The sequence below is a fragment of the Alligator mississippiensis genome, chromosome 8 (genome assembly GCF_030867095.1).
Source record: "Alligator mississippiensis isolate rAllMis1 chromosome 8, rAllMis1, whole genome shotgun sequence".
Taxonomy (NCBI): Eukaryota; Metazoa; Chordata; order Crocodylia; family Alligatoridae; genus Alligator; species Alligator mississippiensis.
This window is the reverse complement of record NC_081831.1, coordinates 26,897,762-26,911,894: the sequence shown is the minus strand read 5'-3', so window position 1 is coordinate 26,911,894 and position 14,133 is coordinate 26,897,762. Positions and strand designations below refer to the sequence as shown.

The window sequence follows — 14,133 nt, the reverse complement described above, 5'->3', positions numbered from 1 at the left end:
TCACCTGCTTTACCTGTGGCAGGTATTATATGTTTTGCGTTGTGTTAGGCTTTGATGGTAGTTTTACTAAGAGATTTGGACTTAGATCATAAATTTGTCTGGAATGGTTTGGACAGGGCTGATCCTGCCTCAGGTAGGGGGCTGGACTAGATGTGACCTCTGGGGGTGCCTTCCAGCCCCATTTATGATATTATGAACCCCTGGCTTACAAGGCCAGTTTTCTCAACCCTGAGCTATAAGGCATCACACATTGAATGCCACCTCCAAGTCCACAAGGTAAGAGAACAGCACCTTTTTCTGCCCTACGTTGAGCCCAGAATGGTACCTGGGTCCCCCTGCTTTACCTGTGGCAGGTTAGGGCACTGTGCTCTGTGGCTGTGTGGCAGGGTCACCTGTGTAACAGGTTGGACACAGATTTGTTTGGGATGGTTGGTCAGGGCTGATCCTGTGTCAGGCCAGGGGTTGGACTAGATGTGACCTCAAGAGGTGCCTTCCAGCCCCACTTCTCTAGGATTTATATGATTTATCCAATCCTGGCCTTATGCTGTCTCCTCCTTCAGATGAAGGGGTGGAGAGGGGATGCTGGAGGAAGCAGAGATGGACTTTGATGGGGAACAGGGACTGTGAAGGGAACTGGGGATCCTCTGACAGAGGGAAAGATACTGTGAAGGTTTGGATAGTGTGGGTCAAGGGTGCTGGGGCAGAAGCTTAAGTTCAGGGACATTGTGAGGGGATCGTGAAGGCAAAGTAGTGTGCAACAGGTGCTAAAGACATAGGGTTTTACCAGTGTGACTAGACCAGGAAGGGATATGAAACTTCCCATGCCCCAGGTGCTTCAGCAAAGCACCTGGTGTAGACATAGCTACTGCTTCTATTGGCACAGGCTGTGCCTAAGGAGGGGGGGGGGGGGGGGGGGTGCGCACAGCGGCAGCAGCTGCCATCATCACTACACTAAGAGAAAGTATAATGCAAGTGGCCTGAGTCTCTGCTGGGGAAGCTATTTTCCTGGCAGTGACTCATGGGAAAATATCCCCGCTTAGGAGGAGGGACCACAGCAATGAATCCGTTTATTTCTTAGTTTTACACACTGCCCTGGCCAAAAGACTCAGAGTAGCTTACAATAAACAATCAAGAGATGAGATTCCCCAGACAGTAATCTAAAACATGAGAAATCCCAATTTTCCCCCTCCCCCCCAATAAGCAAGCCCCTTCTAATTTCAACCACACAGTGGAGCCACCACTGGCATCCAAAGACAAGAAATCTCCCCAATACCCCCCCCCCCGCCACCACCCACCTCAACCCTAATGGATAATTCCCATCTTCTCACCACCTCTTCATTCAAGCCTGTACCTTTTCTCCTGAAAATGAGGGGCAGTGGTCACCCCACTCTGCAAAAAGCACACTTAACTCCCCCCCCAAAATACACACACTATATTCCAAAGAGCCCCAGCAAATATCGTATTTACTTGAATCCAAGACAACCCTCCCCCCCATAATTTGATTCTATACATGGAAAATGTATAAATTTGTTACTATTTTCCATGTACACATTCTAATTCTTGGAGGGTCATCTTGAATCCATCCTTCACACTGCTGTAGGGTGCAGAGATGGTAGAAGACACAAGTATCAGCTGCGGCAGGAGCCTGAGCCACAGCAGCCACCCCCACCTCCACTGCTGTATGTAATTCTAAGAGATGAGGGATTCCCCAGCCCCACTCCATCATGTCAAATGGGGGGAAGAAACCTCATCTTTGAATTAAGTATATGCAGTAGTAAAAGAAAGACTCTGCCCCCACCTCAGTCAGTGCTAAGATGCAACACTGAAAGGGGCCCTTAAAAGCAACAAGAAAAACTTGAGCCCCCTGAAGAACAGCTCTGAGCTCACTTGTTTCATCTGTCTCAGCTGCAGGCTATAACCCCAACTAAAGCTCATTTAGGAGACCGCTCCCTTCTTCAAGGACAGTGCAAACCCAGCACCTGGGGAATGGAGCTTCGGGGGCATTTCAGGCCAGGCAAATCCCACCCCCCCCACCCCCTGTCAAGGGGGAGGGTAAGACAAGAAGTGGTAGAAAAGGATCCCTGTCAAAGGTGAGGGTCTGGCCTATGGGTCCCCTGGTGCTTGGTGAGAGATGAGCTATGCCGGAAGCTCACCCCGCACTGGACGCAGAGGTATGGCTTCTCCCCCGTGTGCAAGCGCTGGTGTTCAATGAGGGATGTTCTGTGCCTGAAATGGTGACCACACTGCCCACAGCCATAGGGCTTCTCCCCCGTGTGCAGGCGCTGGTGGCTTCTGAGGTGGGATGTGTGGTAGAAGTTCTTCCCACACTGTCCACAGATGTAGGGCTTCTCCCCTGTGTGCAGACGTTGGTGGACATGGAGGTAAGATGGGTCATTGAAGCTCTTCCCACAGTCACTGCAATGATAGGGTTTCTCTGTGCTGTGCACACGCCAGTGCTTAGTGAGAGAAGACCTCTGTGCAAAGTTCTTCCCACACTCTTTGCAGCCATACGGCTTTTCCCCAGTGTGGATGCGCCGGTGAACTTGGAGATGGGATGGGCGGGGAAAGCTCTTCCCACAGTCCTGGCAGACGTGGGGGTGCTCCCCTGAGTGTGTTCTCCGGTGGTCTATGAGACAGTATTTGTAGCGGAAGCTCTTTCCACACTCAAGGCAGGGGTAGGCTAGCTCCCGCACGTGAGTGGCATCGTGCGCCTGGAGCTCTTGTTGGCCCCAAAAGCTCTTGCCACACTCTCCACAGATATACAAGGCCTCTGCCTGGACAGTGCTGCCCTCATGGCTCTTCAGGTCTCTCTGCTCCTTAAATCCTTCCTGGCACACAGGGCTCTTCTGTGGCTCAGCTGCTCTCTGTCCCCATTGCCTAAGGAGCTGGTTTCTGGCTGGAATCAGCCCCAGGTTTGCAAGTTCTTCCCCACGAGGCTGCAACTCGGCTCTGCTCAGCTTCATGGAACCTGCTGGGTGGAGAAGAGAACCCCAAAATTAGTCCCTGTACTCAAGGGTGGATCCAGGATTTGGCAAGGAGGGTTGCAGTTTCAGGGGTAGCTGCATTCCCCACTCCCAGACTCCTGCCTCTGGCTCCCTCCACAAGGGCAGGCCTGTTCTTGGCTGTTGCTCCTGCAGCCCTAAGTGCCCAGAAAGGTAAGCACTGCTCCTCTCCCACTCCTGCCTGCTGTTGCCAGTTGTTGTCCTGAGCATGAGATGAGCTCCAGCTAGGCTGCACTCACTGAAGACTGTGGCCGCAGTAGAGGCCAGGGGACAAATTCCACCCCCTTTCCACCCATTCCTGGGCTGACAGGGAACACCTAGGGGGGAGCAGGCAGAGGGGGAATGCTCCTGCCTGCTGCCACCATTGTCATAAGAACATAAAAACTGCCACTGACTGGGTCAGACAGTACATCCATCTTGCCCTGCTTCCAGCAGCAGAGAGCAGAGCTGAAAGGGACAGTGAATTGGGTCTCACCAGGGTTTTTCCCCTGCTCCTCTATCACTTGCAGCCTCCAGCATTTAAGGTCTAGAAAGTTCTGATTCAGAGGTTGTGTCCCTCACCCCCATGCTCCATAGCTGCTGATGTCCCTTTCCTCCAAGCATGCGTCCAGTCCCTTGGTGAATCTAACTAAACTCTCAGTTTCCACCACATCTGGTGGCAACAAGCTCCCCCCACTTTAATGACATGCTGGGGAAAAAAGAACTTTCTGGTGTTAATTTTAAATGACTGCCTGCTAGTTTCATGTGGCAAGTCCTTGTTCTGGTCTGGTGACAGACAGTCAATAATAAATCCCTTGTGACTTTCTCTTCATCATTTAGTATTTTTGAAACTGTCCTTGTGCCCCTTCAAGCATCTCTTTTATAAACTAAAGGGGTCACAAGTCCAGGTTGACACACCCTCCCTGCAGCCCAGCTGGAGCAGGCAGGAGCTTCCTTATTCCCTCCTACCCACAGATTGATGTATACTAGGGGGGACTGCCTTCCCTTGTAGTGGGGGGCATGGCCTCTACCGGGAATCTCTGGACTGTATACTGACGACCTTTTACAGAAGCAGGATGTTGGCTGCCATTAGGGCCAGATCCAGGATTTCCCAAAGGGGGGGGTGCAGAAGCAGTAACCCTCATTGCAAGGGTGGCTGCACTCCTTGTTTCCAGTCTACTCTGCCCCACCAGTGAGGGTAGACCAGGCTGCGAGAGACTCTGGGGAGTTTTTAAAGTCTTTATGAGGGAAGGAGATGGAGAGGGTACCACCTCTGAGCAAAAAGGGGGATGGTAGGAGTATTTTCATCTGCTTTAGGAGCTTTAAAAAGTCCCAAGGCCCCTGTGGTGTGGTTCATGCCTTGGCACCTGGGTACCCTCTTTTGAGAGCAAGACATCTAATTCCAAGTGCTCCTAATGCTGGAGATGGAGGAACAGGCTAAGGCACCACGCTCAAGTTCTCTAGTGAATTTTGGATTAATTTTCTCAGTGATTCTTCCCCAAATCCAGGCCCCAACTGAGTGGGAAAACTACATCACCTCAGACCTCTCATCAGGGGAAACTTATATAGCATGCATGTGCTGGCAAGAACTTCAATGGGTCTATGCTCTAAGACAGAGTGTAAGACCAGAGGCATCTGCTTAAAGGAAGAATGAGACTGAGGGCCTGTCTATAACACAACAGTAGTGGGTACTTCCCCACCCACCCAAGTTCACTATTGCATTCAAGACCAAGAACTTCACCCATGAGACTGCTTAGCGCTTGGCCACAGTTCTCATTCTCAAGCACTCAGTCTCCAGCAGTCCAGACTTATCCTCAGATGCTATTCAAAGACATCTAAAGCATGAGACTGCTCTAGCAGTGTGTCAGCAGATGTGGGGGTGGAGCACACAGAAAAGAGTGCTCTCTGGGACAGACCATTGCTGTGGAGGTCTGCGGAGCTTAGAAAAAAAAATCAAGTTATGTCCACCCTCATCCCTCAAGGAAACGTTCTGGGAGGGGGGGATTTGTAACTGAGGAGCCAAGCTGGTAATCAAATCTCTGGCTCACAGTAGGTAGGGTCGGAAGGGACCTGAGCAGATCATCAAGTCCGACCACCTGCCATGGCAGGAAAGAGTACTGGGGTCAAATGACACCGGCAAGGTGATTATCTAGCCTCCTTTTGAAGACCCCCAGTGTTGGAGCAAGCACCACTTCCCTTGGAAGTTGGTTCCAGATCCTAGCCACCCTGACTGTGAAGCAGTGCCTCCTGATGTCTAGATTGAACCTACTCTCAATCAACTTGTGGCCATTATTCCTAGTTCTCTCCCATTCCCCGCTGGTCCCCCCCTGGTAAGTTTATAGACAGCCATCAGGTCCCCTCTCAGCCTTCTCTTGTGGAGGCTGAACAGGTTCTGGTCCCATAGTCTCTCTTCATAGAGCCTTCCCTGCTGGCCCCTGACCATGAAAGTGGCCTTCCTTTGGACCCTCTCCATGTTGTCCACATCCCTCCTGAAGTGCGGCACCCAGAACTGGACACAGTACTCCAATTGTGGCTTGACCAGTGTCGCATAGAGGGGGAGGATCACCTCCTTGGACCTGCTCGTGATGCATCTGTGGATGCATGACAAGGCGCGGTTAGCCTTCCTGGCTGCATTCCCACATTGGCAGCCCATGTTCATCTTGGAATCAATGACTCCAAGATCCCTTTCTGCCTCTGTGCTGATGAGAAGGGAGTTCCCCAGCCTGTAGGTGTGCTGCTGGTTCTCTCCCCTTAGGTGCAGTACCTTGCACTTGTCAGTGTTGAATCCCATCCAGTTCCCATCGCCCACCCCTGTAGCCTGTCCAGATCTAGTTGTAAGCTGTCCCTCCCTTCTTTCATGCCCACCTCTGCCCACATCTTAGTGTCATCCGTGAATTTGAACAAGGTGCTTTTCACCCCCTCGTCCAAGTCGCTGATGAAGATATTGAACAGTGAGGGTCCGAGGACCAAGCCCTGAGGGACCCCATTGCCCACATCCCTCCAGGTCGAAAATTACTCATCCACCGCCTCTCTCTGGGTGCGGCCTTCTAGCCAATTTGTGACCCATCTGACTGCATAGGCATTGACACCACAGTCGCCTAATTTTTTTAATGAGAATGGGGTGAGAGACAGTGTCGAAAGCCTTCCTAAAGTCCAGAAAGATTATGTCCACCATGACACCTGCGGTCAAAGATTTTGTGACCTGGTTGTAAAAGAAAACCAGGTTGGTCTGACAGGACCTGCCCATAATGAACCCATGTTGGTTGCCCCTAAGCATAATCTCCTTTGCTGGTCCCTCAGAGATGCGCTCCTGGATAAGTTTCTCAAACAGCTTCCCTAGGACCGAGGTAAGACTAACAGGCCTATCGTTTCCTGGGTCCTCCCTTCCTCCAAAATGGGGACCACAAAATTGCCCTTTTCCAGTCCTCTGGCACCTGGCCAGAGCACCATGAGTGCTCAGAAAGCCATGCCAAGGGTCCTGCAATGACTTCTGCCAATTCCCTCAGCACCCTGGGTTGGAGATCATCTGGACCTGCTGATTTAAACATGTCCAGCCCCACCAGAAATTTCCTAACTAGGTCGCCCCTGACCATAGGCCTGGCAGTGCCTCCCCTGAGTCCATCTGGAATCCCAGTGGGGGAAATGTCCCGGTCTTTGCTCAGAAAAATGGAGGCAAAGAATTTGTTAAAGAGGTCAGCTGTATCATCTGATGAAACCACCAGATTGCCAAGCATGTCGTGCTGGGGCCCCACGTTATCCGGTGCCTTCTTTTTACCCCCTATGTATTTAAAAAAGGACTTCTTGTTATCTTTGATCCTGGTCGCTAGTCCTAGCTCTATCTCTGCCTTAGCCTTCCTAACAGCCCCCCTACAGTCTCGAGCAACAGAGGTGTAATCCTCCTTGGTGATAGCCCCTCCCTTCCACCAGGTGTACACCTCCTTTTTAGCTTTCAGATGTTCCTGAATGTCTTTGGTGAGCTATGGGGGCTTTTGAACACTCTTGCCCCCTTTGATTCGCATTGGGACTGTCACCCTTTGGGCTTGGAGGATCGTCTCCTTACGGAACGACCACTCGTCTTGGACTCCCAACCCTCCTACCCTCCAGGATATCAGTGCCTTCCTGACTAATCTCCTTAACTCATTGAAATTGGCCCTCCTGAAGTCAAGGGCTGCTGCCTTGCTGCAGGCCTTTGACACCCTATGCTGGATAGTGAATTCCAGTAGGCGATGATCGCTATCACCCAGGTAGTCGAGAACCCATGGTCCCTTTACCAGACTGTCGCCTGCAGCCAGAACCAGGTCCAGCAAGGCATTTCCCCTGGTGGGACTGTGCACCCAGGCTCTCCTGTCATAAGAGAGCTGAGCTCTGCTTCCTACCTGCTTGCAGGCAAAGGCCTGGTCCAGGGAATGATTCCACACAGCTTTCCTCTGCCACTGAGTCCCTGGTGTCCCCCATATCAGAACAATCTGCATCGAGAAAAGGCCCTGAGGATAACCTGAATGTGGAGTCTAGATCTCAGGGCCCCAGCCTTTTGACACTCAGGGCCCCAGAGGAGCAGCAGGAGGGAGATTCTGGTGCCAACCATGAGTTTGCATCCCTAACAGCATGAGAGTCTGAGAAACTGAGAATTCTTGGTCTGAGAGTCTGAGAACCCCACCCGCACGCAAGAGCCAATTATTTCGGGTGGAGGGCTGCTTACTGAGTTTTGGCAAGGTATCGAGGGCCGTATGACAGCCAGCCACGGGCGGGTAACTATTAACTTTCTAAATTTTTTAGGGGCCCTACAGGCCAGATAGAATGGCCTGGCAGGTTGCATCCAGCCCGCGGGTCATATTTTGCCCAGCCCTGATTTAGCCTGTGGGCAGGTCATCTCTATGACAGTGACTCCTGCCAACGTGACTTGGGCTCACTCTCCAGAGAGGGGTCTGTTGGGGGAAAACGAGGAATAAGAGATCACTGAAGGGGTCAATGTAGGATTAATGCCCCAAGAATCCTGATAGAAGAAGGGAATAGTTGTTCCCACATCACTGAATTGTAGGGAGTGGTAAACACCTGGCTGGACAACACAGATCAGAATAAAGTTGTTTCAGGTCATTACCTTGTGGGGGTGGGGCTCAGAGCAGGATTGCAAGGTTCCCCTGTCCCTCTGGCACACAGCAGTGGAATTACCAGGACTCAAAAGGTGCAGAAAAGAGGAGCAGGGGCAACTGCCACAACTCACCTGGGGACAGGCCCTCAAACCATGCATGTCTCCTAGGGTGCTCATCAACACAGACCCAGAGCTCCACCTCCCCCCGCTGGATGCGGCCAATCAAGTCTGGTGCAGGACCTCGACACCCTGTGCGGGGAAATACATAAAGGATGGTTATGTCTGGTTATATTCCATGTAATCCCCATTTGGATTCTGAGAATGGATCTAATGCATTCCAACATTTTAATGGGGCCTCATGGAAAAGGCAAGGTAAAAGTTTAGTATCAATGAGAAGCACTGGAATGAGAAACCTTCAGCAGGTCATGATGGTAGCCTTATGTAGAGTTTAGATTGTAGTTTGCATGGGATGGTCTGGATAGGGCTGATCCTGCCTCAGGCAGGGGGCTGGACTAGGTGACCTTTGAAGGTCCATTCCAGCTCAACTTCCTTATGACTCTATGACTGACCCTTGTTACCTAGGTCAGCAGAAGGACAGTCACATGAAATACAAAGCATCAACTGCTCAGAAAGATATAAAACTCCCATTAGTAATGTGGAAGGTGAGAGGAGGTGCAGCAATCTGTGATGTACAAAGAAGATGCCAGATTGAAAAGATGGAGCACAGACCCCCTGCAGATGGAGACAACCTAGGGAAGTTCTAGGCAGAGAACTGGAAATACGTTTATTCTCAATGATGAGAATAAACAGTGGCACCTCTTGGAAGCGACAAGAATCAACAACTGGTGGCTGACAATTGAACTCAATACAGGTGAAAACAACAACAACACAAGACACAGAACATAACTATATATTAACTGAAGATGCAAATGTTTCGACTCCCAGGTATGATAAAAGGACATGGGAAGGGCACTCCCTCCCTCCCACCCTATATCCAGCCTCCCATGGCATGTGCCCCCTCACCTACCACACTGCACCTCAGTGTTCTATGCTGAAGGCTCCATGCACGATGGATAGGCTCCCTGGGTCCCCTAAGTATCCCTAGGACCCACCACACCCCAGAGGTGGGGGCAGACATTGGGAAGCAGAGAAGGGAGAAGGATCCCAGAGACCTATTCGAAGTGGTAATGCACAAGGTGGACTATGAGGAAGAGAAGAATATGGCACAATTGAGCAAATGGACAACTAAACAGCAGATGAAATTCAATGCAAATAAGTGTAAAGTGATGAAGAAATATCCACCCTAGATCTACACTATGGTGGGCTCTACATGGAGTTGTAGAAAAGATCTGAGACTCATTGTGGACAGTTTGTTAAAACCATCAGCTCAGAGCTCAGCAGCTGTCAAAAAGGCAAGAAAAGTATTAGAGATTATTAAGAAGTTATTTTTCACGCAGTGTGCAACTGATGTGTGGAACTTGTTGCCACCAGATGTGGTGGAAGCGGAGAGTTTGGCCAGATTTGCAAAGGGATTGGACAAATTCCTGGAGGAAAAGAGCATCAGTAGCTACTGAGCACAGGAGTGAGGGGCACAGACTCTGAATCAAAACTTCCTTGACCTTAAATGCTGGAGGCAGCAAGTGGTGAAAAAACCCAGGTCAGACTCAGTTCACTCTTCCTTTCAGCATCTGCTCTCTGCTGCCATGAGATACAGGAGACTGGGTAAACTGGACTTATAGTCTGACCCAGCCAATGACAATTCTTATGTCTTTGCAGAGCATAATATGTTTGCAAGCAACCTCCCAAAACACAGAGGGATTTTAGGAGGACAAGAAAACTTTACAGAATGAGAGTGATCTTGAAAGCACAGGACATAAAATAACTGTAGCTAAGATAAAACACATGATTTATAGTTTCATAGTTGGTAGGGTCAGAAGGGACCTGAGCAGATCATCAAGTCCAAACCCCTGCCATGGGCAGGAAAGAAAGCTAGGGTCAAACGACCCCGGCTAGGTGTCTATCCGGCCTCCTTTTGAAGACCCCCAGGGTACTTCCCTTGGAAGTTGGTTCCAGATCCTAGCTGCCCTGACTGTGAAGTAGTGCCTCCTCATAGCTAGCCTGAAAATGATTTTTTTATGGAAATGAAGATGTTAGAAAGCTATGGGAAGAAACTTAGAGCAACTCCTTGCTAAAAGTAATTGGGTTCTATTGTGCATCCAAACATTCCTGGAGGAAAAGTTGAGGAAATGGAAAAGCCATGTGTTAATGCAGATGTCAATAAGACCTCCATGGACTTATGCTGGGTAGTAACCAAAAATAAATAAATAAAATGAATTAGAAAGCACTGAAATGTAAAAGCTAGTGCAATTAAAATGTTGGGACAAGAGACAATAAGAGAGGGTGGAAAACCACTTCCCTAAGTTAGGGCCCTTGGTGCAAATCTATGAATGGGTTGGAGATGTCATGGACAGGCTGGGAGGGCAGAAAGAGATCAGCATGCAAAATAATTGCTGAACATGGAAGCAGCAGGATCTGGGTCAAGAGTAAGACCCAAGTGAAGGGGAGTGGACCAAATAAAGGAGGATATAAAAATATGAAACAGAACACAGGCCTGATCAGTGACAGAGGGAGAAACCAATCTTCATAAGGGGAAGATGGAAAAGGAAGGAGAGGAAGCTGACATTTCTTAGCTCACATAGCAGTGTGCAAGAAACAGAACTTTACCCAGGGAAAAAAGGGTATGGTAATTTCTCAGTATTTTATCAGTGTCTGCAGTCATTGCACAAGCACTTAAGATTCCCTGCATGGTGAATCATATGTTTGCAGGCAATGTCTCAAAATATGGAGAGATAATAGAAAGGCAAGGAAACTTTTTGAAGTGGCAAAGAGAGTTTGAGATTATGAGTTTTAAATTAAATACAACAAAGGCATAAGCTGTGGTGGGTGGAGATGGAGATGTTGGAAAGGCACATAGGCAGAAACTTATGACATTTTTAGAAGTACTTGGGTTTTACTGATAACAGAAATGTCCCTAGAGGATAAGTTAAGGAAATAGAAAAGCCATGTATTGAAGCATCAGATGCTGATAGAGATCCCCATAGATTTATGTCAGTTAGGTAACCAAAAAGAAAAAAAAGTGGGTTAGACCCCACTGAAACAAGCAGGCTAGGATAGCTAAATGTTTGGGCAAGATACTGTCAGAAAGAGAATAAAGGTGTAAGACCAATTCCCCTAGTAAAAGCACTTGGTGAATATCTGTGAAAAGTGGTTAGAGATATCATGGACAGACTGGGAAGGCAGAGGGAGATCAGCCTGCAAAATAACTGCTGAACATGGAAGCACCAGGAGGTTACACCAAGAGGAAAACCTAAAAGAAGGGGCGTGGATCAAATAAAGGAGGATATGAAAATACAAAATGAAACACAGGCCTGATCAGTGACAGCAGTGGGGAGACAGCAGATTTAAATCATAAGCCAAACCCTCATGAGGACTATAGAAGAACCAGGAAAGGAAAGGTACATTTCTGAGCTCATCCAGCAAGAAGAAAGAAACTGAATTTTACCCAGGGAAACAAGGGCTTGGTAATTCCTCAGCATCTGGTCCCGGTAAAGTGCCTTGTCTCCATCTCCCAACAGCTCCCACTCCTTGCGGGTGAAGTACAGCGCCACATCTTCAAATGCCTCCCGGAGCTGCAGGCACAAGCAGCAAACACACAGTCCCTTCTGCTCCAGCCTCATTCAGCCCTGAGCCTTACACTGCGCTATAAAGCTGTGCCAACCTAACTGCACTAGGCGTGGATGTGAGATGTCCCACCCTGTGGATGACACATTCTCCAGCAAAATCTCTGGTGAGAACACAGCACAGGGTATGACTATACTAGGGGACAGCGCGACCATAACTAAACCAACAGTAATGATTCACTAACAGTGACCTCCCCAGGACACCTACACCTCTGAACTGCACTGCAAGCATTTGCTAGTTTGGCTTTCCCAGGCAGAGATGTGGAACTTCTGACCCTTGAGTTGACCCAGATGCTCCAACAAAGCACTAGGTGTAGACACAGCTGTGCTGACACAGGTGCATTTTGTCTATTTCAGCCCATGTCACCCAGGAGCTAATGCAGCTACTCCTTCTGTTGGCATAGGCTGTGTCTAGGTTAGGGGGTATTGCTAGGGGTGCACGAATAGAGATTTTGGGGGCTGATACCAATAACCAATTTTTAAGGAGGCATATCGGCCAATACCAATCCAATTTCCGATACAGCTGCGTCTCTTGTGGTGGACCAGAAAGGGGAGTGAACGGGTGTAGCGGGTGGGGGGGAAAATCAACACTCCCTGCGGTGAGGGAGGACTGGGGTGGAGTAGGAGCTGCTCAGCCGGGGTGGGGTGGGGTGGGGTGGGATAGGTGCAGGATGGAGCTGTGGGAAGGGGAGTAGCGGCTCTCGCCACTGGTCCAGAAGCGGTTCGTCTGCATGTCTGGCGGCTCCTACTGCTGCTCCCACCACTCATCTGGAAGGGCAGGGGCCCCCAGATCTACATGGGGCAGGTGGGCTACAGCTGTGGGCTGGAAGCCCCACTGCGCTCAAAGTGGGCACTGGTGGCACTTCTGGACCAACAGCACACAGCAGTGGGAGCTGCTGCCCCCTCCCCATAGCTCCATCCTGCACCCACCCTGCCTGGCCAGCGCCCACCTCAGCCCCAGTCCTCCCTCACTGCGGGGAGCATTGGTCTGCCCCCCACCCCTTTGCTCCCCCCTCCATGGCCACCACAATGGACTTACCAGCTGGAGGCAGCTCTCTACACTGCCGGGCTCTGCTTCTCCCTGCCTGTGTGCTGCACTGCGGCTGCCTGCAAACGGGCATTTATCAGCCAAATTAATCGGCCACGTAAAGTCGATTTCCGATACAGTAAATTTTCTTTATATCAGTGCCGATCCAACATTAGACCGATGTATCGGTGCACCTCTAGGTGCTGCCTTCCTCACTGCACCAGCAGAGATCCTGTAGTACAAGTGCCCGAGTCTCCCCAGGGAAAGCTGTTTTCCTGGCAGAGAGACTCAGGGAAAATCCCCAGCCTGGGACCCTGGGAACTGATACTTCTCTGCCAGACACCTCCACAGGGAATGCCAGGGCCTGGCGGAGAAGAGTCAGGACTCTCCCTTTGCTCCCCCTCTGGGTCTGGGGCCTGCAGCTTTGAAGGCCCCAGTGTATTTCTGCCCTCACATGAGCTACCAGGTCTTCCCATAGAGGTCCTACCTGAGTCATGGCTGCTGCAGCCATATCTGCGACCTGGGGCAGAGGAGGAGAAGTGAAGGGCAGGGGAAGGAGTAGAGCAGCAAGGAGAAGTGCAGAACCCCCGTGGCCAGGCTGGGCGGATGCAGGCTGGACTCAGCGGAAAAGATGAACCTGGAACGAGGAGAAACAGCGAAGTTCGAGGAGAAACAGCGAAGTTCGCAGACGTAGCCGTGCTGGGGGGGGAGGGCGGGCAGCCCTTGGCGGGGGCACTTGGGGAGAATGGCAGCTCTCCCGGCACCAGCTGCATGGGGGCGCCACCCGCACTGCCTTCCAGAGCCCCCGGCGCAGCGCCCGCCCCGGGAACCCGCTCTCCCGGCAGTGCCGCCCCGGGGCCGCCCCGACAACGAGCCTTTCCTCCCAGCCGCTCCGCGGGGACCCCGGGGCCTCCCGCTGCTGCCCGCGCGCCGGGCCGGGCTAGGCTAGGCTAGGGTCCACCTGGGCTGGCGAGTCGAACGGCGCTCTCGAGACGACCCTCCGGTGTTGCTCCCCGGGCCGCCCCGCGCTCCGCCCACCGCAGACGTCACTTCCGCACGCGGGATACGCACATAAATATACACATACATGCATACATACATATACAGATGTATATATACATGCATGCAAACATACATGAACCTATATGCGCGCGTACACCCATATATACACATGCATACATGCACATATATACACATATATACGTATAGATACACAATACTGAAAACACTAGAGGCTGCAGATGTTCCCAGTATCAGTGTCATATGTATAATTGGTTTCAGGTGCTGCAAGTTTAT

The 14,133-nt window shown here is 50.8% G+C and overlaps 1 protein-coding gene across 1 annotated transcript; it reads right to left on the bottom strand.

Moving 5' to 3' along the window:
• Positions 1-1,050: 1,050 nt before the first annotated feature.
• Positions 1,051-13,874, bottom strand: LOC102567047 (zinc finger protein 239). The gene is made up of 7 exons (XM_059732509.1): positions 13,799-13,874; positions 13,325-13,474; positions 12,850-12,917; positions 11,633-11,759; positions 8,203-8,319; positions 7,358-7,447; positions 1,051-2,971 (listed from the first exon to the last, which is right to left on the bottom strand). The coding sequence occupies exons 4-7, from the start codon at positions 11,664-11,666 to the stop codon at positions 2,085-2,087; spliced, it is 1,128 nt and encodes a 375-aa protein (XP_059588492.1). The 5' UTR covers positions 11,667-11,759; positions 12,850-12,917; positions 13,325-13,474; positions 13,799-13,874; the 3' UTR covers positions 1,051-2,084.
• Between the last annotated feature and the right edge of the window lie 259 nt (positions 13,875-14,133).

Excerpts from the sequence above, each read along its gene's own strand:
- LOC102567047 (XM_059732509.1), bottom strand. The coding sequence starts at position 11,666 with ATGCTGAGGAATTACCAAGCCCTTGTTTCCCTGG. Across the intron at positions 8,320-11,632 it reads CCAAGCCCTTGTTTCCCTGG|GGTGTCGAGGTCCTGCACCA; the intron begins GTAAAATTCAGT and ends TTCCCCGCACAG. Across the intron at positions 2,972-7,357 it reads AGGCCTTTGCCTGCAAGCAG|CAGGTTCCATGAAGCTGAGC; the intron begins GTAGGAAGCAGA and ends TTCTCCACCCAG.